The sequence below is a fragment of the Zonotrichia leucophrys genome, chromosome 8, assembly GCF_028769735.1.
Source record: "Zonotrichia leucophrys gambelii isolate GWCS_2022_RI chromosome 8, RI_Zleu_2.0, whole genome shotgun sequence".
In the NCBI taxonomy this organism is placed as follows: domain Eukaryota; kingdom Metazoa; phylum Chordata; class Aves; order Passeriformes; family Passerellidae; genus Zonotrichia; species Zonotrichia leucophrys.
This window is the reverse complement of record NC_088178.1, coordinates 1,116,786-1,142,382: the sequence shown is the minus strand read 5'-3', so window position 1 is coordinate 1,142,382 and position 25,597 is coordinate 1,116,786. Positions and strand designations below refer to the sequence as shown.

Below are 25,597 nucleotides of genomic sequence, written 5' to 3'. Positions count from 1 at the left end.
CACTGAAGGCTTTTGAGATAACATCTGCTCAAGCTTAGCTTGCCACAGAGCTGGCAGGTTCTGGGTGGATCTTGGGGCAAAAGCCAGACCCTGCCAAACTATTTTCTGTGCTGCTTTGAAGTTCAGCAGTGTTATTTATTCATTTTAGAGGGCTGACTAGTGTAGTGAAGACAAACATGTCATGTCACAGCCTAACAGTGGTAGCTGTCAGTACCAGCACCTGCTCTCAGGGCAGGGATCCAAGGAAAACCTTCACTGTCCACATGCTCACACAGCAGAACTGGAAATGGCACTGCTTCTCTGGTCTCATCTCTGGCAATAAACAACCTGCTCTAATTTTGGGCTTGGCCCTTCTTTCAGCAGGGAGTGGAAAAGCAGCCTCCAGCCAGGCACAGGGATTAGCTCAGTTAGAGCACATTGCTCATAATGATCCCCATATGGGCCATTCCCTTAAGTGCTGGACTCCTGTGGCTCCAGGAGTGTGGCTCCCTTCCAACTCAGCACATTCTGTGATCCCTTGCAGCTCTATCACCCAAGAAGCCTGTAAAGCATTGTTGCTCACAAAAACTCACACTTCATGGCAAAGTGCTTTGAGAACACGTTTCAGTTTTCAGATCTCTGCACTGCAGCTGACACGAGTTCCTTGTTGGAGCCTTTGCTGTGCAGCAGCTGTAGCAAACACTCCACTTTGGCAGGGTGGAACAGATGACTTGGCTCTTCAGAACACAGCTCAGGCAAACAGCAGGCAGATTCTAGTGCCACACTTTGCAGGTTGTTTCAGAACCTGCCTGTGATGCTGTCATAGGTTGGGTGCTTTCTTCAGATCTGAGATCCTCAGAGCTGCCCCAGAGTTTCTAGCAAACAAACTTACTGCTTTCATTTTACACCAGAAGCATCACAACTACCTGGGAAAGCTCCCTCCCACACCCCACAGGCTGTATTTTGGGTGGCTTGATGATCTCACCGCCACACAGCTACTAAGGTTAAACACTGCTTTTAAAAACTCTCATGTAAAAGCCACTGAGGTCAACTTTTAAGCTCAGACTTATTCTGACCAGCTTAAATACAGAAAAACAAAGCAGTCAAAAGAAAAAGGATCTAAAGGAATTGCCCATCTTTTCTCCCCCACTTCCCTCTGAACCACACACTGCCAGACCTACCTACAACTGCTCCCATCCTGCTGCAGCTCTGTGTCCTTGCCTTTCCCAGTTTCTTCACAATCCTGAAGTGATCTTCTCATGAAGAGAGTCACCAATACCTGTCCAGACACTGCCTCTTGCTATGCCTGACTGCACAGCACATCCCAAAGGGGATGCAGGAAAGCCAGGAACGCAGGGACAGCTGCACAGCCCCTTGTTACAATGCTGGTGCAACATCAACAGTCCCAGGGGTCAGGAAAGGAAGTTATAAAAACAGTAACTGGGAAGAAACATCAGGGATCTACACCCCCCTCAGTCCTGGGGGTACAGCAGAGAAGAAAACTTCACAAGAAATATGACAAGTCTCCCATCCAAATAACTTCCAAATAGGAAAACCAGAATGAGGTGGAACCAAGAGCTTCCCCTTTCATATTCCCCCAGAAGAAGCTGTTTCAATTCCATTAATCTGGAGGCACAGTAAGTGAGTCACACTGCAGCAGGTACCTTCATGTTTGAGGTCAAACCCAGGCCATGTAGTAATTAAGACATTTTAATGGAATTCTGTTGTTATAATAAGCTCTGTTCCCAGAGCTGACTCAGGGATACAGCAGAGCACCTGAAACCCACAAGGTGGGATTTCTCCTTTTACACAGTGATCTGCACATCTCCCATGAGGGGAGGTGTGGCTGCATAATTTCACAATGAAGTAATACAAGGCTGCATATTTTTACAAGGAAGTGAGAGGAGAGATTTGTTCATGCTGCAAATCCAAGGAGTCTTCAACACCAAGACAATTCCCTTTTGTCACAGTTTTGTTTTGTCACAGTTTCTAAGCAGAAGTTCCCCTGGTAGAAGAGGAACAACATCAGCTAACAGAATTGCTCATCTGCACAAGAGCCCACCCCATAACCAGTTAATGAAAAGGATCCCACCAACTGCAACAGAGACTGGACAGGGCCTCTGGAGTCTGAGCTCAGGAGGGAAACAACCTGAGAGGTGAGGGCAAGGAGGCAGATTCTCCATGCTCACAAAAGAAGACAAGAGCACACCTTATTTAAAACCAACTCTTTCCACTCTCATTTATTTTTCCTAAAAACAGTCCTTGCAAATGTGTCTCGTTTCTCGTTCCCAATTCAGTGGCGTTGCTGCAAGTCCTCCACGGCCCATGACTCTGGGGAAGAGAGCAGTGTCCCACAACTCAGTCCCATTTCCATAGGAAAAGCCAACTCATAAATCACATCATCCTGGAGATGCAGCCACAGGTTTGTAAGGAGCACCTGAATGGCAAGTGCCAGGAGCAGGCTGGAGCCAGCTGAGGGCTCTAGCAGAGCAGGAGCCCCTCCTTCATGGCCAGGCGCTGCCGGTGGATCTTGTCCTGCTGCAGCTCCTCGTGGTTGGGGTGCCAGAGCTTCATGACAATCCTCTCAATGTTCAGAGCATAGACTGTGTGTGCAGGGATCACTTCCTTGTGCACCTGGAAAGGCACGGTGGGAAACAAGCTGCACACCTCCATACACATTTGCCCATATTCCCAGGGAATAACTCCCTCTGCACAGGGGCCAGCTCTGCAGAGCGGGGACAAAGGGAATGTCACAGCACTGCCACAGCAGCCAGCACAGCACAACCACCTCTTACACCACTTGCCAAGGGAATGCCATGGTAAGGAAACAGTAATGCTGCTCTTGGGGTGGCAATCAATAGCTGATCATCAAAACCATAGAAATAACAATTCTGACTAAGCATGAGATGAATGCTTGATTACAGGTCTGTGGTCTGCATCCACAGCTGTCAGACAAAATCCCAAGGCCTGTTCACAACAGCACACATCATCAAGGGGGAATTTCTAACAACTAATTTTAGACATTCAAAGTAGGCAATGCCCCCCCCCAACTGCCAGAGAGGGAGGGAACCACAGCCATACACTGCCAATGAAAACTCACCCAGCTGAGCTCAAATGCCTCCCCAGGGCTGGGGTGATCCCAGCCAACCCACTGCAGTGCCCTGCATGCCAGGACCAAGCATTCCTCTAAGCACCCAGGTAGAACATGAGGAGTAAGGAGGGACATGCCAGGTAAGGTATTTTGCTGCAGCACTGTCAAAACCCATCCAGCTCAGTTCTGCTAAGAGTTCACCCATCTCACACAGCTGTGAGACAGGGATTTCCTCATCAGCTCTGTGACCAAGGGGATCAGAACAGACATTAAACCAGCAGTTAACAGGGGGAACAAATCAAAGCCAAAGGAGGAAAGAGACCATGGGAAGAGACTACAAATCCCCCACCATGCACGTAAACCACGCTGAGACTGGCAGCTGGCACCCTGTGACACGAAGGTGTGACACGCCCAGCTTACCTGCAGTGCCTCAAAGAGGTCATACATGTTGACTGGAGGCAGGGATGCTGGCAGGGTGTCCCCAGAGCAGGCCAGGAGCAGGGCTGCCTGCTGCTCAGCATCATCAGGGGCAGGCGGGGGGGCCAGGCTCTGACCTGCCGAGGGTGTGGCGTTGTTTGGGGGGCTGGGGACAGAGCAGGCAGAAAACATCCCAGTCACAAACCAGCACCAGCTGTGGCTGTCATACAGCAGCAGCCTTGCTGTTCTGCACCACAGATGTGGTACATAAAATTATTTCAGCTCTAATAAAAGTTTATTTCAAATTCCAGTTTAACAAGGAGCGTGGACTGAGCCTCACATGCTCCAGCCCTGTTTAAATGGTCTCAGTTGTGCAACTTTTTGTTACTGGCAGCCAATACTTTTTACCCAGCATAAAAATTCAGGCACACACAACATTAAGCTGGAACACTGGCTGTTAGGCAGAGTTGTTCTCTTCAAACACCCACGACCTCCTGTCAACTGCTAGAAGCTGCCACAGACAAACAAAACTGCCTTCTCGTACACAAACACTGCCAGATGCACTGCACAAACTCTTTGACACTCCAAAGAGAAGGGCCTCAAAGCCCTGCTAACTGGAAAGATGTGCCACAGAACCATAAACCCATTTGCATGCAGGAAATGACAGGATGGCAGTGTCCTGCGGGTCCTCACTCCAGTGCTGGGCAATCCCCACATTCACACTCCCTGTTCAGCTGTACAACCCTCCATACCAATGCCTTCCTAGCTGGTGAAAGCAAGACACACACATAAAAGGTAAAACTGAGCCATGGAGTAATTCCAAGTCTAGCAAAATCCATGTACATCAGTGTGCTGCCAGCTCCTTACCATTCAATTAAGTTGTTATAAGCAACAACACTGTTCTTCAGATATGGCTGAGGGTTGACATTGCTTCCAAAGGCATACTTGAAATGGCCATCCCTCAGACGATAGGCTTTCCTCCTGGATATCACAGAGGTCAGAATGTCCTTAAGGTGGTTCTGCAAGGAAAACCAATCTTGTGACATGTGCTGATTCATTCACTCGTGGACAGAAGGGCCTCAACAAATGGCAAGACAGAAGCAGCGCTGGTATGACCACAGGGACCTAAAGATGGAAGGGAACCAATATCTGCACAAGCTACAGGAGGTTTTCATTATCCAGCCCTTGGATACAGAGAACGTGGCACTTTGAGTACTGTAAACATCAGCCTGTGAACTATACTTTAATATGTGATGCCCTGCTTCAAATGTCAAAGGGGTGTCTTCAATGCTAGGAAATTCCCAACCTCCGATTGAAAGTTAAGATTTCATAACTGACACTGGATGTCACACTGAAATACACGCCCTGAAATGACAGTGAAAAGCCCCTCACTCATCTTTGTCATTTGCCTGAACAGTGCTGGAGAAGGAACTGTCTGGAAAAAAGACAACTTCTTCATTTGGCCTCACTCCAGATGGGAACTCAGGTGGCCTCCGCATGCTGAGAGCAGAAAATCATCCACACATCAGTGCTCCAAGCAGGGGCTGTGTCATTCCTGGCATGTGTACAGTGATGCACAACCATTGGCCAGAGCCAAACCAGGACTTCACCTGGACCAGGTATCACCTGTTTGTGTCCCTTCATGGCCAGGCCAGACACTGTGCCTGCAACAGATTGCTTTTTATAGAGCTGGTCAAACTGGCATTCCCATTCTGTCCCTGCTTTGAAGTGACAGGAATAGCATTTTCCACAACAGCTACCTCAGCATGCCAGGGGTACTGTGCAAAACTAAGACCTGCAGGCAGAAGTCCCAGACTTTCCATCTAGGAGACATGAGACTCTCCATTCTCACATTACTCAGGGGACAAAAGGGCAATGGGAGAACAATCAGAGCAGCAGGATTCCACCCCATGCAGGGGGACAAAGTCCCAGGCTGCACACAGAGCCACTGCAGCCCCCCAGGCCAGCCTCACCTCCACAGCATACACAACAGCTGTCACTGCCTCCTCGGTGACATTGTCCAGCCCGTGCTCATAGGCAGTGACAATCATCCTTCCTTCCAGCTGGCCACGTGTGGGGAGCATCATGGTGTGAGAGCACAGCTTCAAATCATCATCCTCCTGAGGATCCTTTGCCACAAACTGCTGGGCTCCTGACAGTGGGTTCTGAGGCTGGAACCGGTGCTGTCAGGAACACAACATTAAAGCATCAGGTAATATTCATTCATAGGGGACATGCCTGCTCTGGTCACAAAGCTTACACCTATAAAAAATCCTTTAAAAATCCTCCCCAATGGCTTGTGACTGAAGAAATTGCTAAGTCAGTGTTGGTATCCTTTCACTGGACTTGTCCAGTAGCACCCCAAACCACCTGAACTTTGGGTATCCACAGCACACTGCAGCAAGAAATTCTACACACCACATGCAGACTCACCTGCTCTGGTCTGCTCTGTACCTCCCCACCTGCTAGATTTGTTTCATTCTCCTGGGAATCTCAAATGCAGTCAGTGACTGCCCTTTTTATCTCCTTTCACACCACCCAGGCCAGTGGCTGGACTTTCACATCTCTCAGACACTTTCTGTGTTGAAGAATTCTCATATTTAGTAATTCCTTGTACAGAAGGGTATATTTTTACTTACCATCTGTACAGCTGCCCTCCAGATTAAAACCCATGATCCTCAACTTGTGTGATTGATTCTTACATTTCTCTAATGCTTTAAACCTAGCCCAATTCCAGCACTAATTTCATACTCCAGGCTCCCTGTGTACTTTCACTACTCTAAGCAGAGCTGTGCTACAGAACAGCCACTGAGATGGAATATGACTGTTTTTCAGAACTGACTCAGTAATTTAGCAAAAATACTCATTACAGAAGAGGAATTCATACTAGAAGGTGGCATTTCCCAGGCCATATGTATTCCAGCACAAATCCTTGGCTGCATTGTGTCTCAAGCTCTGAGTGCCTGTGATGGCTCCTCAGTCTCCAGATAAGGGGGGAACAAAGCAAATGGAAATTATTGATCCTTGAGCCCAGCCATGTGCTTGGCCAGCTCTGACCCACAACGAAACAGACTCAACACACTCCCTCTACTTTCCAGTGGCTGTGGAATGGAGATTGCTGCAAGGCTCTTATGGGGCACCAGGACACACACACACTTGAAATATGAACAATGAATAAGCAGCAAAGTGGATTTCTCACATCTTAGTTTCAGGGGAGAAAGGGGGGCTGCTTTAGTCAAAGGACAGTGTGGCATTTAACTCAGAGTGAAAAACCAATCCACCCACTGGTGATGTGAAAGCAGGTTTCCCTCCCCATAATTCTAAAGATTTATGCTTTCATTACAGGAAAGTCACATGCCTGGAAAAAAAGACCTTCAAAACGTAAGCAACTCTCAGGAGGAATATGGTTTGGGAGAGCAGAAACCAACTGGAATGGACTTGTGGTCATTCACAGATGTTATTCTGACCAGTGAGGGAAACATTAGGAAATACCAAGGCACTTGCAAATTCACACTACTCAGGAATCCCACTAGTCCCAGAAAGCCCATTAATCATAAGATGCACTTCAAACAGTGCTTACTGCCAAGCATTCCTGAACATGTGTACAACACACACTGGAAATCTGGTGCATCCTCGGGGTAATGAGTAAATCAAATTCTAAGACTTCCACTACATCACAACTTGCTTCTCAAACTCTCATCTACGTGCTACTGAACTCAAGAGTTACAGTCAAGTTTTAAGACAGGCAAGGTAACACAGTCTGAATTCAGAACATCACAATAGAGGTTGCAGCTGTGAGCACTGCAAAGTAATTTGACAGTTCCTAAATACAAGGAGCCTTCAGTTGGACTTGCATTCCTCTGGATTCCTTCAGTCTCTGAAGCACACACAGAGTGCCTAATCCCAAATCTCCCCTCCACACTGGTCTGGCAGCACAGAAACAAGTGCAGAAAGGGGTGTGACAGTGCAGGGTGGATGTACAGAGAGAGCCCCTGCTGCAAAGTGAACCGGATCTTGCACGTTTCTGTGCCACCTACCAGAAAATAGCACCTTTAAAAGGCATTCTCAGCTCTGAAACAACTTGACCTTCTGAAAACATTACACCCAGGATCTCACTTCTAACACTTTGAGAGTTAGTCAGAGAATTCTATCTGGCTGCCTTAATAAACAGTAAATCACTTGTTTTAGGAATTTGGCAGATGCAAAGAGAACCACAGACACTTACATCGAACTTTTGGCGAACTGAAGAAATCTTTTTCTTCCCTTTGGGTTTTCCAGGTTTAGTTGCAGAGCCACCTGGCCATGGCAGAGATCCAGCACCTTCTACAAATTGAAAGGAAAAAGAAACCAAAACAAACCAACCAACCAACAAACAAACAACAAAAAATAAACCAAAAAAACCCACAAAACACCCACTCAGTGTTGCTGATTTAGGGCCAGGATGAAACCCTTAACATTTGGCCACCTGTTAAGCCTCAACCCAAACTCAGCAGCCATAGCAAAGAGGGGAGAACATCTTTGGCAGCCCCTTGCTACTTTGACTCACTCACAGCACCCATGACTTGCATAGCAATTTCTGTCCCCACACCACACAAAACCCACAGTGGAAGGACAAAGATAAGCACAGCCTGTAAGAAAATCCAAAAGGAAGGAACAAGCTGTTTGTTCCATCAGGAAGGTAAGAGCTTGCCTAGAGCTCTTACCTGGAGGTGGGTTCTCCTCTCACCCACTCCTGGATCAGGTCAGATGTTAAATAATCTGAATTGAGCAGCCTGACTCCCCAGTTCTCCTTCAGCAAGGTTTGTCATGGATCCTTATTAAACATCACTACATCAAGCTGATTGTTCTGTTACACTGAAGAGGAGGAGAGGGGGGAAGAACTGCAGAGGCCACTGAGCCCAGGAGCAGGATGTCACTGATGTGACCAGTGAGCAAACAGCTGAAAAACAGGTTCCTGTTTCGTACTAATAAATAAACACATTTGGTCATATCATCAGCTCAAAAGTCCACTGAATGCTGTCTGACAGCTACCCCTAGAGCAGGCCAAACCACATAGCTCTTGGCAAGGACAGCCCAGCAAATTTCCTGCTGACAGGCTTACAGCATCTGTGAGCAATGAATTGCCTCAGGAATTGGCTTAGGACAGCACTGCACTGGATGTGTGTGTGCTTGCTGGCAGGGAACAAGTGCAACTCAGAGGCTGGACAGCCCTCTCGTGGCTGCAGAGCAGCCTGTGCTGTGTGCCTCCAGCACCCTCTCCTTTGGAGCACAGCGTGCCCTCAGCATGTCCCACTGCTGGGAGCTTGGACAGCTTGGCTCTGAAGGCATTTCAGAGTGCCCCAAAGCTGAGGCTGGAGCTCCCTGCCAGGCAGCTCTGACAGCACAGCAATGTCCTGGACATCCCCTGGCCACAGCTCAGCCAGAATCTGCCATTTCCTCTAGACAGAGACAAGAGGTGACAGCGGCCTTTCCACATGTCAGCACCCACAGCCTGGCCAGCGTCACTGAGCACTGACCAACAGCCAGCTGTGCTTCTCTCCTGCTCACACAGCTCCCACCAGCTTCACACCAATCTCTGGGGTTATCTCTGGCTGTCTCAACTATGCTTCATCTGCAGTAATTGAGAATTAACTATGGTTCATTTGCTGTAGTCAGGAACTCAAACACAATTACACCACAGCCCTGTTTGCAAGGAATGAGCCTGGCTACAATGTCAGAGACATCTTTTCATAAAAATCCTTTCTTTTAAGATTTTTCCTTTCTGAGAAGCTGAGGCCCCAGAAGAAGAATGTAAACAATTGCTACCAGCCAGTGTGGAATGCAACAAGTGCAGCTGTGATCAGTCTTCTGTGAGTGTTTAGATTTGCTGACCACTCACAGGAGAGCTTGCTTTCTGCTTGGACACAGAACTTTGTTAAGCATTCTATTCTATTCTTAGCTTAACAACTTCTCTCTCTATTCTTATAAGTATAGTCATCATATATTATATATCATATATTAATAAATCCAGCCTTCTAATCATGAAGCAAGATTCTCATCTATCTCTCTCACCCTGAAGAACCCTCACAAGTCATGTAACACTACAAGTCCTTGGCTATGGGGAGCATCCCACACTCCCAGCTGGAGCACAAGCACCATGGAAAAACAAAATTTCTAACAGCATCAGGCTCAGCTGAAGGATTCAGGTTTAGCTTTTGAATGGTCAGCTGCTAAGAAGGGATTAGAAATAACCTACACACACAGAGAGATGGCACATTTCTCCCTATTTTAATAAAGTTGACCAAAAAGTTTAGCTACATCCTATTAGAGAGGTGGAAACCCATAGCCTACAAACCTGTTGTCAAAATCCACTGGTCAATTTAAGAAATTAAAAAGATAATAAATAAAACCTCCCCAAAACTTGTAAGGCTGGTGTCACTGCTCATCAATACATCACAGGAGAGGCCCTAATAATGGAGCATAGGAAACCACTGTGGAGAACCACACCAGGTCTCACACAGCTCATTCACAGCCTCATTTGTGACCAGAGAAAGTGCGATGAGTGCAGATGGAAATTGCAAACACTCTCAGATGGAAATTGCAAACACTCGTTCCTCTGATAATGTTCTACAGATATAATAGGCTACAGTTAAGTTCTGAATTTTTTAAATACCTTTTATAGGAAAAATAATACAGTAGGTTTTAAATGGCAACTAAATTTATAGGCTTTGACAGTAGATCTGAAAGATGCAACTTAATTGAATCTCAACATGCACATTTAACAAGAACTTAGCCAAACTCAGCTCAAAACAAGGAAAAGGTGAGATACAATCTCCTATTCCCCACTACAATGAGCCCATAGCACAATTTTTGGTTCCTTTTCCAGGTTTTCATATTACCAAGCCCAACTTGCACTAGATGAAGAAAGCAAAATTTCCCTCTAGCATTCTAAGAAACCAGTACTTGCCTTCCTGGCCACAAATGACAAGGCTGGGTTGGCTCAGACATGAAACTTCAGAGATGAATGCAGCTTTTATTTAATCTTGCTAGCAAAGGAATCAAACCTCAACGAGCCACAGCTGCTGCTCTGCCTTCAAAGATCAGCAAGAGATAAAAGCATTTTTCTAGGAGCTGCCACATCTCTGCATGGCACCAGGCCTGTCAGGTTTGCCTGACATGCTGCATGAGGAAAGGACAAAGAAACAGAAAAAGTCACCACAGAAAGAAGCAGACAGAGAGAAAACACACATTTCCCACGCCTGTTTACTTGATCTTCAATTTGGGGGGGTTGTTTGTTTTAATCTTCTTGCAGGAACAAAGGTTTAGGTCAGCTATTCTGCTGATATCTGGTTGATATTCTGCTGGCTCTCCTCTGCACTCCTCTCCTCACACTCCCATTTTCTTACTTTTCCTCTCTTCTCAGTACTCTGGAGAGAAGCAAACATGAGCAACCTGAGCCAATCTCACAGCTGAAAGCCCTCTAAGCAAAGCCTGTGGACAAACCTGATGAAATAAAATGCTCCTGTTATTCCACATGAATTCTAATTCACTGAACCATCTTTTAAATGGCTTCAGACTTATTATTAAATAAATTAAATCCTTACATCTCTAATTCAAGTGTTTGCAATTGTCTCAGCTAAATGTCAGCAATAAAACTAAGAAGGGAAGGAACAGTTCCAAGAAGATACATATTAACTCAAGGAACCTTGCTACCCTGAGTGCTTGCAACTGTCCAACAAACAAGGTCAGCTTAGTAAGCAAGTCCATGCAAGCTTAAGAAAGGATTTAAGCCAGAGTCCATCTTGATGGAATTTTTTGGGGAAGAAAAACTCCCAGTGTGCTGGTTTGGGGTGGAAGAGGGTTAATTTTTTGCCATGGTAGCTGGCACAGGACTGTGTTTAGGGTGAGTGCCAAGAACAATGTTGGTGACACAGGGATGTGTTCACTCCTGCAGAGCACAGAGCCCAGGGATTTTTTGCTGCTCACCCCATCCCACCAGCCAGGAGCCTGCACAAGGGCCTGGGAGAGGACACAGTCAGGAGAGCTGGCCCCAAATGGCCACACTTCACATCAGAATGGACAACACAGCTCCCTGCCTCTGCACCAGGCAGCCCTGAGTGCCCCATGGCAGAGAGGTGTGCAGCTGGGATTTCAAATGGTTTGGGTGACCAACAGCCTGAGCAGATGAGAGGGAGAACTGCAAAGCATCCTCAGAAAGGGTGACAGTCACCAAGTGCTCCCTAAATCCCAGGTGGAACCACTGGTACAAGAGGCAGCAAAATTGGGAGCAGATGGGTTTGTTTGCATGTTCAACATATACAGTAATCACTCCTGAAAAATGCCTTCCCCAAGGGTTCTTATTCCTGTACAGCACCAAGTACAACTTGACCACTGACCACATGGTTACTTTCCCCTTGTCTCTCACAAGAAAGTGGAAAGTACATGCACCAATAACCCTTGTGATGGCGTGCCAAGTGCCTCAAAAACACTCCTTTAAAGTCACTTATTTCCATGAATCATCAAGTAAACACCTTCTACCCAAAAGACAGTGGCAGAGACAAAAACCTGTTAGCTTTCCATTCTTACATGGAGGGGAAAAAAGAAAAAAAAGAGAAAAAGAGAGAGAGAAAATACCAAACCACAACAAAAAAATAAAATAGCAGATGTCAGACTGGCATCTAGGGGGAGAAAGAGAAATCTAGATGTTGAAAACTAGTATTCCAGGCAAGAGATCTCCCAGTCAGTGGTGCAGAAAAGGAACCACATCCAGGTTTCTTCCAGGGCTCTGAAGAGAGCAGCTGCCATGGGACAGGAGAAAACAACCTCCAGGGACTTGAAATTAAAGCAAGTCAGGCAGGAACTAATAAATACCTGTGGGGCAGCACCCTGCTCTGTGCTGGGGCTCCCACCTTCAACACAATCCTGAACTGCCTTGGAAAGGGACACCTGGGAGAGTTTGCTGAGGAATCCTGAGCAGACAGCTGCACACCATGACTAAGGGGCAGGAAGAGACAGGCACTGCCTCCCTGCCCTCCTCATTTAGACCCAGCTGCTCCAGGTGACCAGCAGGGGAATCTCTGCTCCTGTGCAGTCTCTTCATCATCCAGCTGTAATTAATTACTCAAAGTGAAAAGCAAGGAGCAGCAGATTCACACATAAACCTTCTGATTTACACGAGTGCAGCTCCCTAAAGGGAAAAAGTTTAGGGCACACAAGGTGTTTTTGCAGTTCAATCAACAGTTTGGAGGTGAGGGCAATCAACATTTAATTAGCACAGCTGGTAGAGTTAAGAACCAGCTCCAGCACAAAAACTCGTGGCCATCCATGAATTTTGCAGGCATTATTTCCTCTAGCTACAACAGGCACCTCAGAAACAGGTATTCTCTCCAAAAACTCATCTCTCAGGCCATGTGAGCTGTAGCAATTTTCTCTCCCTTCCTACACAGCAGCTCCACACCTTGAATTGCAGCTCAGTTGCCCTTGCTACCACATCTCTGGGTTGGGAGCTCTTTTGGAGAACAAAAAAAAACACACCTGCACCCTTAAATACAGCCATTGTAGACACTCACAGAGGTAAAATGTAATTCTAGATGCTCCCAAAGGTAAAATGTTAGCTGTCTGCAGACACTGGGTTAATAGGTCACAGCTCAACCAAGGCTCCCTGTAAGCACTTTTCTATCAGCTATGTACTTGAAATCAAGATGAGTCAGGAAAAGTCAGCTCTCCACAACGAGCAGGAACAAAGCTCAGAGAGGGAAAGGGGCAAGCAAAGCACATCAAAGAGAAGGCTGCCTCTGCCTTGACCCTTCAGCTCACAGCAGACACCGACCCAGAGTTCAAACCAGGTGATCACAGGCACCAACCCAGCATCAGCCTCCAGCCAAGCACCACAGCTTAGCCACAGAAGCACCTCTGCTGAAATAATTTCATTATTTTGCTACATTTTTACCTGGGTGGCAAAAACCCCCATGAATATGAAGGCTGAGGACACTGGGGTACTGTGCACACACCCCCAAACTCACAAGTGGCAGGCACAGTGTTACACCAAGGGTTTAATGAGGCTTCTCAGGACTCACCTGGGGCAGAAACCAAGATCTGGCATCGGGTGAGAATAGCCAGGAGGAAATCATTGTGAGAATGGACTGTGCAGAGAGAGAGAGAGAGAGCTCATTAGCAGCACACCAGTGCCCTGGCACCCCCACAAAGCCATCCTAAAGCTGCTCCCTAAGCTTTCCCACTGTTGTGTTCTCCCCACCTGATCAATTTTTGATTTAAGTTTTTTTGAGAGTTTTCTTCTGCTGGGCTGAGAATCTACTACTGTGACGACAACACAAAAGATACTACAGACAGCACAGAAACAATGAGGTCACTTCTCAGTATTACACACACAGTGTATTACAGCTGCTTGACAAGTTCTGGTGTATTCAGCCAGTCAGAGGAGCAGCTCTCCCCTCCTGCCATGCAGTGCTTTTGGTTTTGTTACAAAATACACCAAAATGAGAACCACAAAGATGAAGTCAGCTCAAAGAACTTCTAACAAAACAGAACTTTATTGCAGAGCTTTTCTGGAACATCGAGTAAACGTGCACAAGAGAAAGTGAAAACAACCTCAGAGGGTTTCAGGATCCTCTTTGGAGCCTGAGCACCAGAAACCTCCCTGCCCTTCCCTAAGGGATCACAAACATGGAAGCCAGGAGCGCCCACAGTGAGCTCAGCAATGCCCACCCATGTCTGCAGACACACAGAGAAGCAAGGACCGAGGAATTTCCCCCTTTACCACCCCAGCTGCCAGTCCCAAGGGCAGGAAGGACCTGCCTGCTGCAAATGCAGCCCTGGGAACCCAGAGCTCCCTCCCCTGCTCCAGCTACAGCCAAGGGGAAAGTGCAGAAAGGACTGTGCCTCCACTGCGGCATTAAAACTGGCTTTTTGGTTGCTCGAACAGCATGTTTTACATTTTTACCACATTTACAACGCCAAATTGTCCGTCAGGGCCGGGGTTACCCAGGGACTTCCCCATGCGGGCCAGGGCACCTCCCACCACTTTAACCCATTGCTGCCGGAGCCCTGGCCGCTGTTGTTTCCCTCACAAACACTTTCCCAGTTCGGGAAGCACCGCGGAGCCTGCAGGAGCCTTCCCAGGCCTGGCAGGGCAACAAACCCCGCGTGTTCCTTTACCATTGTCCTGCGTGAGGAGCCTGCGCGCTTCCAGATCAAACTCCTCCTTGCTGATCTTCTGCTTGAACCACAGCTTCAGGTTGGCCCAGTACCTCGGGAAGAGCAGGGAACCACAGAATCAATGAGGTTGGAAAAGACCTCCGAAAGGATCGAGTCCAACCTCTCCACCAGACCGCGGCTCTTTCGCCTCCCCGAGCGCCTCGGCTGAGGGAGCGGAGCAGAAGCGCTGCCCCCTCACGCAGCGGCGCCGAGGCTCTGCGGGGCCACGGCAGAACGCGAGGGGCCGGGAGGGCGGCACAGAGCCCAGCCCCGCTCCCCGAGGGCACTCACTGCTTCACGTTCTCGCCCAGCGCCTCGCTCAGGCTCTTCTTGGCCGCCTCCAGCTCGCTCACGTAGGTCGCCATCGCGGCCGCGCCGCCGCGGCCCGTCACGTGCCCGCGCTCACGTGCCCGCGCAGGGGGCGGCGGCGGCGCGCAGGCGCAGAGCGGACGGCGGCGGCTGCGGGAGCAGCACCGGGAACTGCATCGGGAATTGCATCGGGAATTGCATCGGGAGCTGCAGCCATGCCGGGGCTGTTGCTGGGGGATGAGGCGCCCAACTTCGAGGCGGACACCACGCAGGGTCGCATCCGCTTCCACGACTTCCTGGGAGACTCGTGAGCGCTTGGGGATACACCGGGAGCGGGGGTGGGATGGGATGTCGGCGCCGCCGGGGATCCCGGGGATCCCGGGGAGGCGGCACGGAGCGGGGCCGCTCACCGCGTTCCTTCATTCATTCCTCCCGCACGCTGAGCCCCGTGTCACACAGTTCCGGGGGCTCGCTCCAAAACGTGGCTTTTCCTCGTGGGACCGGGGGGCCGGACACGGCGGGATTCCCGGTGGGCAGAATCCCGTCCCCATCGTCCCCGGAGGGCGAGCCGAGCTCCGGAGGACGGAGAAGGGGCAAAGCCCGGCTGGCCAGAGCGGCGCTGGGGACAGCTGGGTGTCCCGGGAGTGCCAAGGTGACAAAGGGGACAGCTCGGTGTCCTGGGAGCGCCAGGGTGACAAAGGGGACAGCTCAGTGCCCAGGTGACAAAGAGGACAGCTGGGTGTCCCAGGAGTGCCAAGGTGACCAAGGGGACAGCTCGGTGTCCTGGGAGTGCCAGAGTGACAAAGGGGACACCTCGGGGTCCTGGGAGTGCCAAGGTGACAAAGGGGACAGCTCGGTGTCCTGGGAGTGCCCAGGTGACAAAGGGGACAGCTCGGTGTCTCGGGATTGCCAGGGTGACAAAGGCCCCGCTGCCCCGGGCACCGTTCCCTCAGAGCCGGCTGCCCCATTCCCGACTCGGGCACGGCCCCTCCGGGCCCCGCTCCCGGCAGCGCTCGGCAGGCTCGGACCAGGCGCTGCTGTGGGCACTGTGAGCCTGGGCAGAGGGCAGTGAGAGCCCTGAGAGCCTCAGCCCCTCTGGAAATGGCTGTTCCAGCCTGGCACACGCAGCTCTGCCCTCCTGCTCGCCGCTGTTCCCTCACGGAGCGCGGGCATTGTCCGAGCAGCCTCCTGGCACCGTGGCCAGGGAGCTCCACATCAATAATTCCTGCTGCTGACCCGTGGCAGTCACACGGCCCTGGCAGAGCTGCAGGAGCCCTCATTTCATCCCTCCAGCTGCATTCCCAAGGCTCTCAGACAGGGCTTTCCCGTCCTGTCATGCTGCCGGAGGCCCGTGAAGATCGGTGCAGCAAGAACTGTGTGGTTTGAGCTGAGAAATGGTGGAAGGAGTCTCTGGCAGGGAATTTGGAGTGCTGGGGGTGGCTTTGCTTTACCCCCTGGGAAGTCCTGAGAGCCTTTTTACTCCAGCTCGTCCTGCTGGGCTGCATTGCTGCCTTTCTTGTGCACTGTTTGCCTTACCTGGGAGGTGCAGGATTAGTGTTTGCTGCTCTAAAGACTCAAAATCCATCGCTGCCAAGCTGAGGTGGCTGTGTCAGTGCAACAGGAGCCACGATGTGATGTTGTTAACTTCTGGCCTCCCCTGCTATTGATTAATTCTTACCTTTTAATGGAGTGCAGCTCACAGCAGCAGCTGGGTTTAGGCTTGGTCCTGTCCCATTATTTTGAGCTGCACGATGCACATTTGTGTGTGTGGAGGGGAGGTGCAGGGGTAGTGGCCAGCTGGTGAATCAGTGACCAGCTCTGCAATAACCTGGCCAGGCACCCCCTCTCTCATGGGGTCTCTGGGCTGCCCTGTACACCTGGCTCCCCCAAACTTCCTCACACAGCACCGTGTCCACATCCATGGGAAGCGCCCGGGGCTGCTCCGGCATCTCCTGCAGGATCCTGGAGGCAGAGTGGGCAGCGGGGTGCAGGGAGTTTCCCGGAGCAGGGCTTATCTCATGGAAGTTTCTGGTGATAGGGAAGGAAGAGTTGCCGGGCAGGAATTCCTTATCAGAGAGACGAGCTGTTCCTGCACTCCACGAGCTGTTCCTGCACTCCAGGAATTTCTTAATCAGAGTCGAGCTGTTCCTGCACTCCACTCTGCACAGCGCTGGGAACGATGAAAGTTTGACAAGAAAGTCTCACAGATATGTGAGACAGATAGGTTTAGCAGAAAGATTTTTGAATGTAGAATATGAAGAAAGAATAGAGGTGGAAGCAAGTTTTGATACAGAAGAAAAGAATTGCTGAGCCAGTCTTACTGGATAACCAAGGAGGCAAAGGGTGTGTTAGTTAGAAGGGGTTTTTATGGCTTAGAGCAAAGGATAAACCCACCCCAAACAAGAAGATGTTTTTACCAAGCAGAAAGCCCAAGCAGACAGGACTGCCAATGTTGCAAGCAGAAAAAAGGTCTCAGAATTTCCCACTGCAACAAAACTGAAAACCAGCTTCTAGCTGAAACTGTAATGTACTAACTTTTAGTGATTGGAGAACAGTAACGTGAATATGGGAATTATAGCAGTTATGATAGGCTATAGAGAAAAGTTAAGGTATAGATTGGTTCTACTGTATTAAGATGCTCAGCAAAGAAAAGTATAGAATGCAATGTAAACTAAACTAAGTGTCTCCAGGCCTGCCTGCAGCTGGAGCTGACAGCTGTGGGCACAGGCTCTGTCACCCACCCCCCTGTCCTGCTGCAACCTCTTGGGTGTAATAAACTGCATTTTGGAGAGCCCCTGGAGCCCCACATCCCTCATTCAGGCTCTTGCAGCACAAACCAGAGCCACAGGTGCCCTTCAGAGCTGCCTCCGTGCCGTTGCAGGTGGGGCATCCTGTTCTCCCACCCGCGGGACTTCACCCCGGTGTGCACCACGGAGCTGGGCCGGGCGGCCAAGCTGGCAGCCGAGTTCAGCAAGCGCAACGTGAAGATGATCGCGCTCTCCATCGACAGCGTGCAGGACCACCTCTCCTGGTGCAAGGTACGGCCTCTGCGGGGGCTCAGGGGCTGCAGAAAATGCCCAGGCAGGCTTGGAGGTCCCAAGTGTCACATCCCAAAGCGTGGCGGTGCTGAAATGCAGAGCAGGAGTGGGGAAGGTCTTCTCCATGGTCACGGAGAAGCTCACAAAGTCCAGGGGGCTCTTTGCACTTTGATGGTGATGCCTTGGGAAGGCTGAGCTAGAACAGGGGCTGGACAGAGTTAAAGAATAAAGCAGGGATTTGTTAAAGGCCTCAATGGGTCCACCTTGGGCAGCACAAGAGCCCAGCCAGGGCTGCACCCAAGATGAACCAAAATGGTCACTAAATGCATGACTGGTCATGAGGTCTCTCACTTTTATAAGTTCTGCTCCATGTGCATATTGGAGTTAATTGTCCAATTCCAGCTTTAGCCCATGCAGTCCCATCCTTCTTGTTTTTCTCTCTCCAGCCCACAGTGTTTGTGCTCTTGGGCCTGAGATTTGGATCATTTGTCCTTGGTGCCCAGCTGGAGCAGGAATTGTTTTGTCTCCCTGCTCTGTGCACAGAGCTCAGCATCCCCTCACATGAAGCCCAGACCCACACACTAAAGCAGCACAGAACCTGAAAAATAGAAAAGCTCAAACCTGAGGCATCAATACAAGAGGAAAGCAATATTACTGCTGTCCCACCACTACTGAAAGGGTTAAAATGTGTGGAGGTGAGGCCAGAACCTACCCACAGACCCTCAGGAAGTTCTGTAATAAAACAGGAAAGGAAAAGAGGCATCAGAAGTGAGGAGAAAATTACAGTTTGTGCTGGGGCAGGGAGGAGAAAACAAACTGAGACATGTTAACTGTAAAATCACAGATAGGAGAATGTTAAGTGTAAAATGAACATGAGGCAGTATTAAAAAGAGATGGGAGTGGAATAACTCAGTGAAGGACCTTGCAAGGAACTTAAGGAAAACTTCAAAGGCAGCCTGTGTGTGCTACCAGGGAGAATGCTGCCAGGGCTAGAGGTGGCAGGGGTCTAAAATGAGTGTTTCAGACAGAAATGGCCAGAGTGTAAAAATCCTTGGGTGAATTACCTGCCACCCCCTTAGCTCTTAAAATTGGCAATGTTCTCAGGTATTTTCCTGGGGTGAGAGGTGCTTGCAATAAGAGGCATCAAAGGTGAGAAATTTCTACACTCAGTTGGACATTATTTCATGACTGACTGGCTTTAGAAATTAGCTAATTGCCTTATTGCTTAATTCAGCCTTTGTACCTGAGTGGTGCATGGCCAATGCCCCAGCAAGGGCCTGGGAAAAGCAATGTACAAATCCCAGTAAACGAGGTTTCTGTGCTGCTCAAACTGGCTGAAACCAGCAGACAAATTAGCAAACAACATGTCATTAGCCAGAACAGAACTTTTGTGTTGTGCTTTTGTGAGGGAGACTCATCTGCTTGGCCAAAGCTGAGGTGTCAGGGTGTTGCTGACTTCTGCAAAGCCTTTGAATTTGCAAGCAGCTTTTCCACAAGTCAGCTCTGTGAAGGTGTCATGGTTTGAGCCTGGCACAGAGCCAGTGCTCCCATGAAAAGGCCTCACCCTGGTGTCTGCTGTGAGATGTGACTAGGAATAAGCAAAACAGGCTCTAACTTAAACATAAATAACACTTTATTACTTAAAACTACAGGAAAAAATAGGAAAGACTATAAGGAAAAGAAAAAAAATTGAAAACCTTACAAAAACTACTTTTCTTCTTCTCCACTCCCTGACTTTCCTAATCTAATACATTCTCTCAAAAATACCAACTGCCCAGTCCGGCACGACACTTTAGTATACTCAAACATCAGTTCATGAAGAGGGAAAGGAGTCCTTCTTGTTCTATAGGCTTCTCGTGGAGACACACTGAGACTCTCGTGTGCTTCTCTGTCACTCCGGCACCGCCCGGAAAGTCTATTTGCTGCTTGTGACACGTTCTTTCTATGCTCAGTGCTCTCACCACCGAGACATGGATCAGAGCTGCTTTTAGGGTGGTCTTTCAAGGATGCCTTGTCTCACTCTAAAAAGGCACAGTCTCTGCTTTTGGGACAACTGTCTTCCTTATATATTTCTAACTCCCTGGGGCCGGGGGGTCTTCACAAATGAACTCTCCTGGTTTTGAGGCACTGCTTCTCCTTAAATGCAGTCTGTGTCACAGGAACAACTGAGTCTATGGCTACAAGAAAACGTCTAGCTCAAAGGCCACTCTAAATCATCTCTCTCCATCTAATCATCTCTACAAACTCCGGGCTAAGGTCTTTATCTCATATCATCTCTCATCTCTCTTCTTATTCAGCTTCGAGGAGGATTAGCATTTTCGCAAGGCCCCAATCATGCAAGAAAGGGTTAAAAGTTTTCAGTCTCTGTCTGTCGGTCCCGGAACGGCTTTCACGCATGCTGCCCACACGCTGCTGCTGCGGCCGGGCAGTCCTCCTCCCCCTTCTCGCTGGCTGCTCTCCTGCTCTCCTGGGGGGGGGGGGAAGGGGGGGGGGGGGGGGGGGTGGCTGGCTGCCCGATGTCTCTTGGGGCTCCCCCACCCTTCCATCCTCGAAGCCCCCTCTGTCTAGGCCCTGGCCCCAGGCCTCACCGCATGGCTGTCCCCTCCCCCGCCCAGCAGCAGCGGGCCGGGCGGGGGAGAGAGAGATCTGACCTCCTCGCCCGACGAGTTTCAAAGAAGAAATGCCAGGGCAGTGCCCTGCTTTTAACTCTTGTGTATTCTCAGAGGTGTGTCCAAACTTCACTAGCTACACTAAGTGTCAGTATGAAACTCAAAACTTTCATTGGTTTGACCACAGCTTCTCAGAATTCCTAACTCCTTCCGGGTCAAACCATGACAGAAGGGCAGGCTCTTTCTTGCAGGAAAGCAGGGATTTGTGTCAAGGAGGGAAGTGCTGAGCTCTTTCATCCTGCAGGGATGTGTGGGGTTCAGCAGACTCGGGTGAGCTGAAAAAGAGATGAACAACGAGCTGACTCTGCTGATGCCATGGAATTATTCACATGGCACAAGCTCAGGTGAGAGCAGGAGAAGCTGCAGAACAGCCTTGATGCTGGCTGGGGGAAGGCAGAGCAGGAAAACCTTCCAGAAAAACCACGGAGAGGCAGCGAGTGAAGCTGTGGTGAGGCTGGGAGAAGCCTTGGAGGCTTCCAGAGGTTTGGAAGTGTCAGCTCAGCACCTGTGAGACAGAAACAGCTGAAAATCCTCCAAAGATCCAGCTGGTGAGGACAAGGCTGGAGTGTTCCATGCAGCCTGTGTGCCACTGGATTGAGGCCAGGAGTGAATTTTGGGCAGAGCCCTTGTGTGCAGCATTCCCAAACACACCTCTGCTCCCTGCCTGGATGAAGCTGCTTTTACCTGGGGCACAGCCTGCAAGGGGGAAAGAGGGGAGGCTGAACTCCTGCATGAAACAACAAAGAAACTTCTCTGCTGCCAGGTTTCAGATGGGATCTGCCTGGGAAGGTGGGGCCAGCTGCAGCCAGGAGTCCCTGTGTCACTCTGTGCTTTCCAGCTGTTCTTGGCCATCCCTAGGCACAGAACAGAGCCTTGCTCCAGGGCTGGGGGCTCTGGCCCAGCCAGGGATTGATCCCAGCTGCCCAGGCAGGAGGTTGTGCTTCTGCAAGGGCTGGGGGAATGCCTGAGCCCCCTGAGCTGTGCTGGCAGAGCTTTCAGTGCTCTCTCTGGCCAGGGATACCTGCACCGTGGTGACTCACTGGTGAATCAGTCCCTCCTGTGATGTCTGGTTTCAGCTTGGACTCTGGAAAGACAATCAGTGATTAGGGGAGGGAGTCATGGGTGGTTTATTGCAGCACAGTGTGGCTTGTGAGGCTGTTTTCTCCCCAGGCCAGGAAATCACGTGCATTTTGGAACGAGTTACAGTCCGTAGGATTCACACAATACCTCTCAGAAACTCTGCTCATCCTCCAGCCCTGCTCTAAAGAGAGGAGGGGGTGGCTCTCCTTTGCTGGTGTCCATCTGCAGCCTCCTGTGACTCTGTGGAGCATTCAGCTGCATTTCTCCTCAGCTCTGCCCTCCTTCCCTGCTCTGCTGTGCCAGGGCAGGTTTGCAGGACAGCAGCACCAATTCCCTGCTTCCTCACCAGGCAGAGCCTCCAGGGCTGTGGAGGGGGATGGTTCTCTCTTCTGTGCCAGGAGTGGTTCAGAAAGGAGTGAGCAGTGCCCCAGCACCTGCTCTCAGGTTTCCAGTGGAGTTTTTTGAGAGCCTTGAGTTAAATAAGCTGTGAGTGACTCATGGGATGGAATTGGTGCCTTGCACAAGACTTGTGCAGTGTTGGGCCTTTCTTTATCAGCTGGTTTGCCCTGCCACCAGAGAAACCATTCCTTAGGAGCACAGTCAGTCCAGCTGTGACACCAACACACCTGTCAGCAGTGCAGGAGAGAGCTGGAAGAGGGCACAGTTCTCAGTTCAAGCTCTGTGTGTCACTAACAGGAATTCCCTGTTGCTCCATGCCCTGCTGCCCGGGCTGTGAGCACAGCCAGCCTGAGAACAGCCTCCAGAACAAGGAGGCACAGAGGTTTCTGGTTTGTCACCCGCTTTCTGCAAACTCATGGGTCGTGCCACGGCTGTGTCCCTGCAGGACATCAATGCCTACAACGGGGAGCAGCCTGCAGAGAAGCTGCCCTTCCCCATCATCGCTGACAAGAACCGGGAGCTGGCTGTGCAGCTGGGCATGCTGGACCCGGACGAGCAGGACAAGGACGGCATGCCCCTGACGGCTCGTGTGGTGAGTGCTGCCTGTCCCAGAGCGCAGAGCCACGGCTGCCAGCCTGCCCTGGGGCTGGGGGCAGCTCCCCTGCATGGGCATGGCCACCCCCAGCAGCTGGGGTGGCTCCCCTGGGTTCTGTCATGGTGATCTACCAATTCTAGTCGTGCCTGTGCCAGCTCATTTCTGTCTGCTGGGCTTTGCCTTTCCCCTCCTGTGCTTGCACTAGAAGGGCACAGGCAGCAGAACGAGCTGGTGTTGGACACAGGAGCTCCCAGAGCAAAAGCCCATTCCCTGGGCATCAGCTGCTCCATGGCATCTCCCCTGTCCCAACTCAGCATCTCCCAGGAAAGGAAGGAGCATCAGGGCTGAGCAGATCCAGCAGAGCAGCCACACAAACGTGCCCAGCTCCTGACACTGTCTCCCTGTGCTCAGGTGTTCGTTTTTGGCCCTGACAAGAAGCTGAAGCTCTCTATCCTGTACCCAGCCACCACTGGGAGAAACTTTGATGAGATCCTGAGAGTGGTGGACTCCCTGCAGCTCACAGCATACAAGAAGGTCGCTACCCCTGTGGACTGGAAGGTGAGGAGCAGGGCACTGGGAACAGGCATGGAATGGCAGCCAGCTCCCTTTGGAGGGGCACACAGGCTGGGGGAAGCAGCAGCTGGAGCAGCCTGGCCTCTGCAGGCTCCTGTTTGCTGCAGCATAAAATCCCAGTGGGCTGGGCTGGCTCAGCCACCTCCCAGCAAAGCAGATCTTTCCCCCAGGGCTTGGAATTCAAGGGGGAGCCAGCAGCACCTGCCCAGGGCTGCCTGAACCATAGGAATGGATGGGCAGACATGGGCAAGCTGTGCTTTATCCAGTATTACAGAGAGGCTCAAACTCCCCCCTCCTTACTCCCTGTTCCCCTGGGAATGCCACTGGCAGGGCTGGCAGGTGGCACAGCTCTCCCTTTGGGCATCTCCTGGTGTAGCTCCCACCCTGCCCTCACTGCTGGCTCCAGGATGGCACGTGCACTCACAGGGGGGCAGTGCCACCCGTGCCCAGCCCTGCCAGCCCCTGACTGTCCCCGTTTGTCCCCATGTGCCCCCCAGCCCGGTGACAGCGTCATGGTGGTGCCCACCTTAGCCGACGAGGAGGCCAAGAAGCTCTTCCCCAAAGGGGTCTTCACCAAGGAGCTGCCCTCGGGCAAGAAGTACCTGCGCTACACCCCGCAGCCAGAGTGAGGGCTGGCTGCCTGGCTGTCTGTCTGTCTGTCCTGCTGGGATGCCAGAGCCTTCCTGAGCCCAGCTCCTGCCCCTCTGACACCGCACCACCCACGGCCTCGTCCTGGCACTCTGCTGCTGCATGGCAGCACTGAACCAGCTCAGCACCAGCCCAGAACCAACCCTCCTGAATCAGCCCAGAACCAGCCCTGAACCAGCTCAGAACCATCCCTGAACCAGCTCAGAACCATCCCTGAACCAGCTCAGCACCAGCCCCCTGTCCTCATTCTACCCAAAACCACTGGTGTCTCTGCTCATCTACCAGACCATCAGACCAGCCCTCCTGTCCCTCCATTCCCATCCCCTCAGAACCAACCCCTGGGTGTTCTCCTGCCCTGTACCAAAATCCTCCTGAACCAGCCCTCCTGTCCCTCCATCCCATCCCCTCTGACCCTGGGTGTTCTCCTGCCTCAGCCCAGCCCAGAACCAGCCCTCCTGTCCCTCCATTTCTATCCCCCCAAAACCAACCCCTGGGTGTTCTCCTGCCTCAGACCAGCCCAGACCAGCTCCGTCTCATTCCATCCTCAACAACCTGGTGTTCTCCTGCCTGTACGCCTCCTGTCCACCCCATCCCTCAGAACCAACCCCTGGGTGTTCTCCTGCCTCAGCCCAGCCCAGTACCAGCCCTCCTGTCCCTGACCCCATCCCTCAGAACCAAGCCCTGGGTGTTTCCCTGCCTCAGCCCAGCCCTGCCTGGTCCCCAGATGGCACTGCAGGGCTCCTGCTGTGCTGTCCCCCCCCTGTTTGGTGCCAGCCCCGAGGTGTGCTGAGGAGGGGTGTCCTGCTGGGCCAGGAGCTCTGGGGGCTCCAAGCTGCTGTGTGCCTTTCAGAGCAGCCATCTAACCTGTGCTCCACGAGTAGGGGAGGAGCTGCAGAGCTAAACCTCTCACCTCTTAATGCTTTCTTGTCTCTTGCTGGAAGGTGATGGTTTCCAGGTTTTGTGGGAGAGGGAATTAAGCAAATAAACTGACCTTCAGTACTACCTGCAGTGTCCCTTGTCTTTCCCACAAGTTTGCTGTGTTCCCTGTGGGCACCAGCTGGGATTTGTGCCCAGGCAGCACAGACTGCCCTTGTTCTTGCTCTGCAAGGAAGGAGTTTTGGAGGGACAGCTTGTCCCAGGGCACAGGCTCTCAGACAAGGCAGGAACAATGTGCCTCAGCCTCGTCCTTGGCTGCAGGGCAGGTCCTTCCCTGCTCCTGGGGCATGAGCAGCACGACAGGAGCCGTGCAAACTCCTGCTCTCCCACACCTCCTTCTCAGGGATTTGTCAAGAGATGAGCAATGTTTTAATTTAACAGCAGGAGAGAAAGCTGCTCACTGAATAGCTCATAGCGTGGCTGCCAGCACCCCTGAGTGCCCAGCACAGCCAGCAATGCTCAAAAGGAGCAGCTGTTAAAGAAATCAGCTCACTTGGGCACAAATGCACCCCCCCAGCAAGTGGGGCTGGTGGGTTTGATGTTCAAGGTGAGCAAAGTGAGATCCCCCTCCAGACTAAACCTCAGGCAGCACCCACAACCCTCTTTCATTACCCCTCTCCCCCCCAAAAATAGGTTTATTAATTTCTAATTGCCTTCAGGAGCTATGCAG

General features: G+C 51.0%; 2 protein-coding genes across 3 annotated transcripts; one reads left to right on the top strand and one right to left on the bottom strand.

Annotated features, from left to right (window-relative positions):
• Window positions 1-2,192: 2,192 nt before the first annotated feature.
• On the bottom strand, window positions 2,193-15,109 carry TADA1 (transcriptional adaptor 1). 2 transcript variants are annotated; one of them, XM_064720035.1, is made up of 8 exons: window positions 14,972-15,109; window positions 14,642-14,733; window positions 13,543-13,608; window positions 7,713-7,810; window positions 5,461-5,670; window positions 4,355-4,506; window positions 3,491-3,653; window positions 2,193-2,613 (listed from the first exon to the last, which is right to left on the bottom strand). In XM_064720035.1, the coding sequence occupies exons 1-8, from the start codon at window positions 15,043-15,045 to the stop codon at window positions 2,461-2,463; spliced, it is 1,008 nt and encodes a 335-aa protein (XP_064576105.1). In that variant the 5' UTR covers window positions 15,046-15,109; the 3' UTR covers window positions 2,193-2,460. The 2 variants fall into 2 exon arrangements, with proteins under 2 accessions (XP_064576105.1, XP_064576106.1); XM_064720036.1 differs by lacking the exon at window positions 13,543-13,608 and having other exon boundaries at window positions 14,972-15,087.
• On the top strand, window positions 15,102-24,993 carry PRDX6 (peroxiredoxin 6). Its single transcript, XM_064720038.1, has 5 exons — window positions 15,102-15,296; window positions 17,871-18,027; window positions 22,621-22,767; window positions 23,182-23,328; window positions 23,841-24,993. Exons 1-5 carry the CDS (start codon window positions 15,205-15,207, stop codon window positions 23,970-23,972), a joined length of 675 nt encoding a protein of 224 aa, XP_064576108.1. The 5' UTR covers window positions 15,102-15,204; the 3' UTR covers window positions 23,973-24,993.
• The last annotated feature ends 604 nt before the right edge of the window (window positions 24,994-25,597 follow it).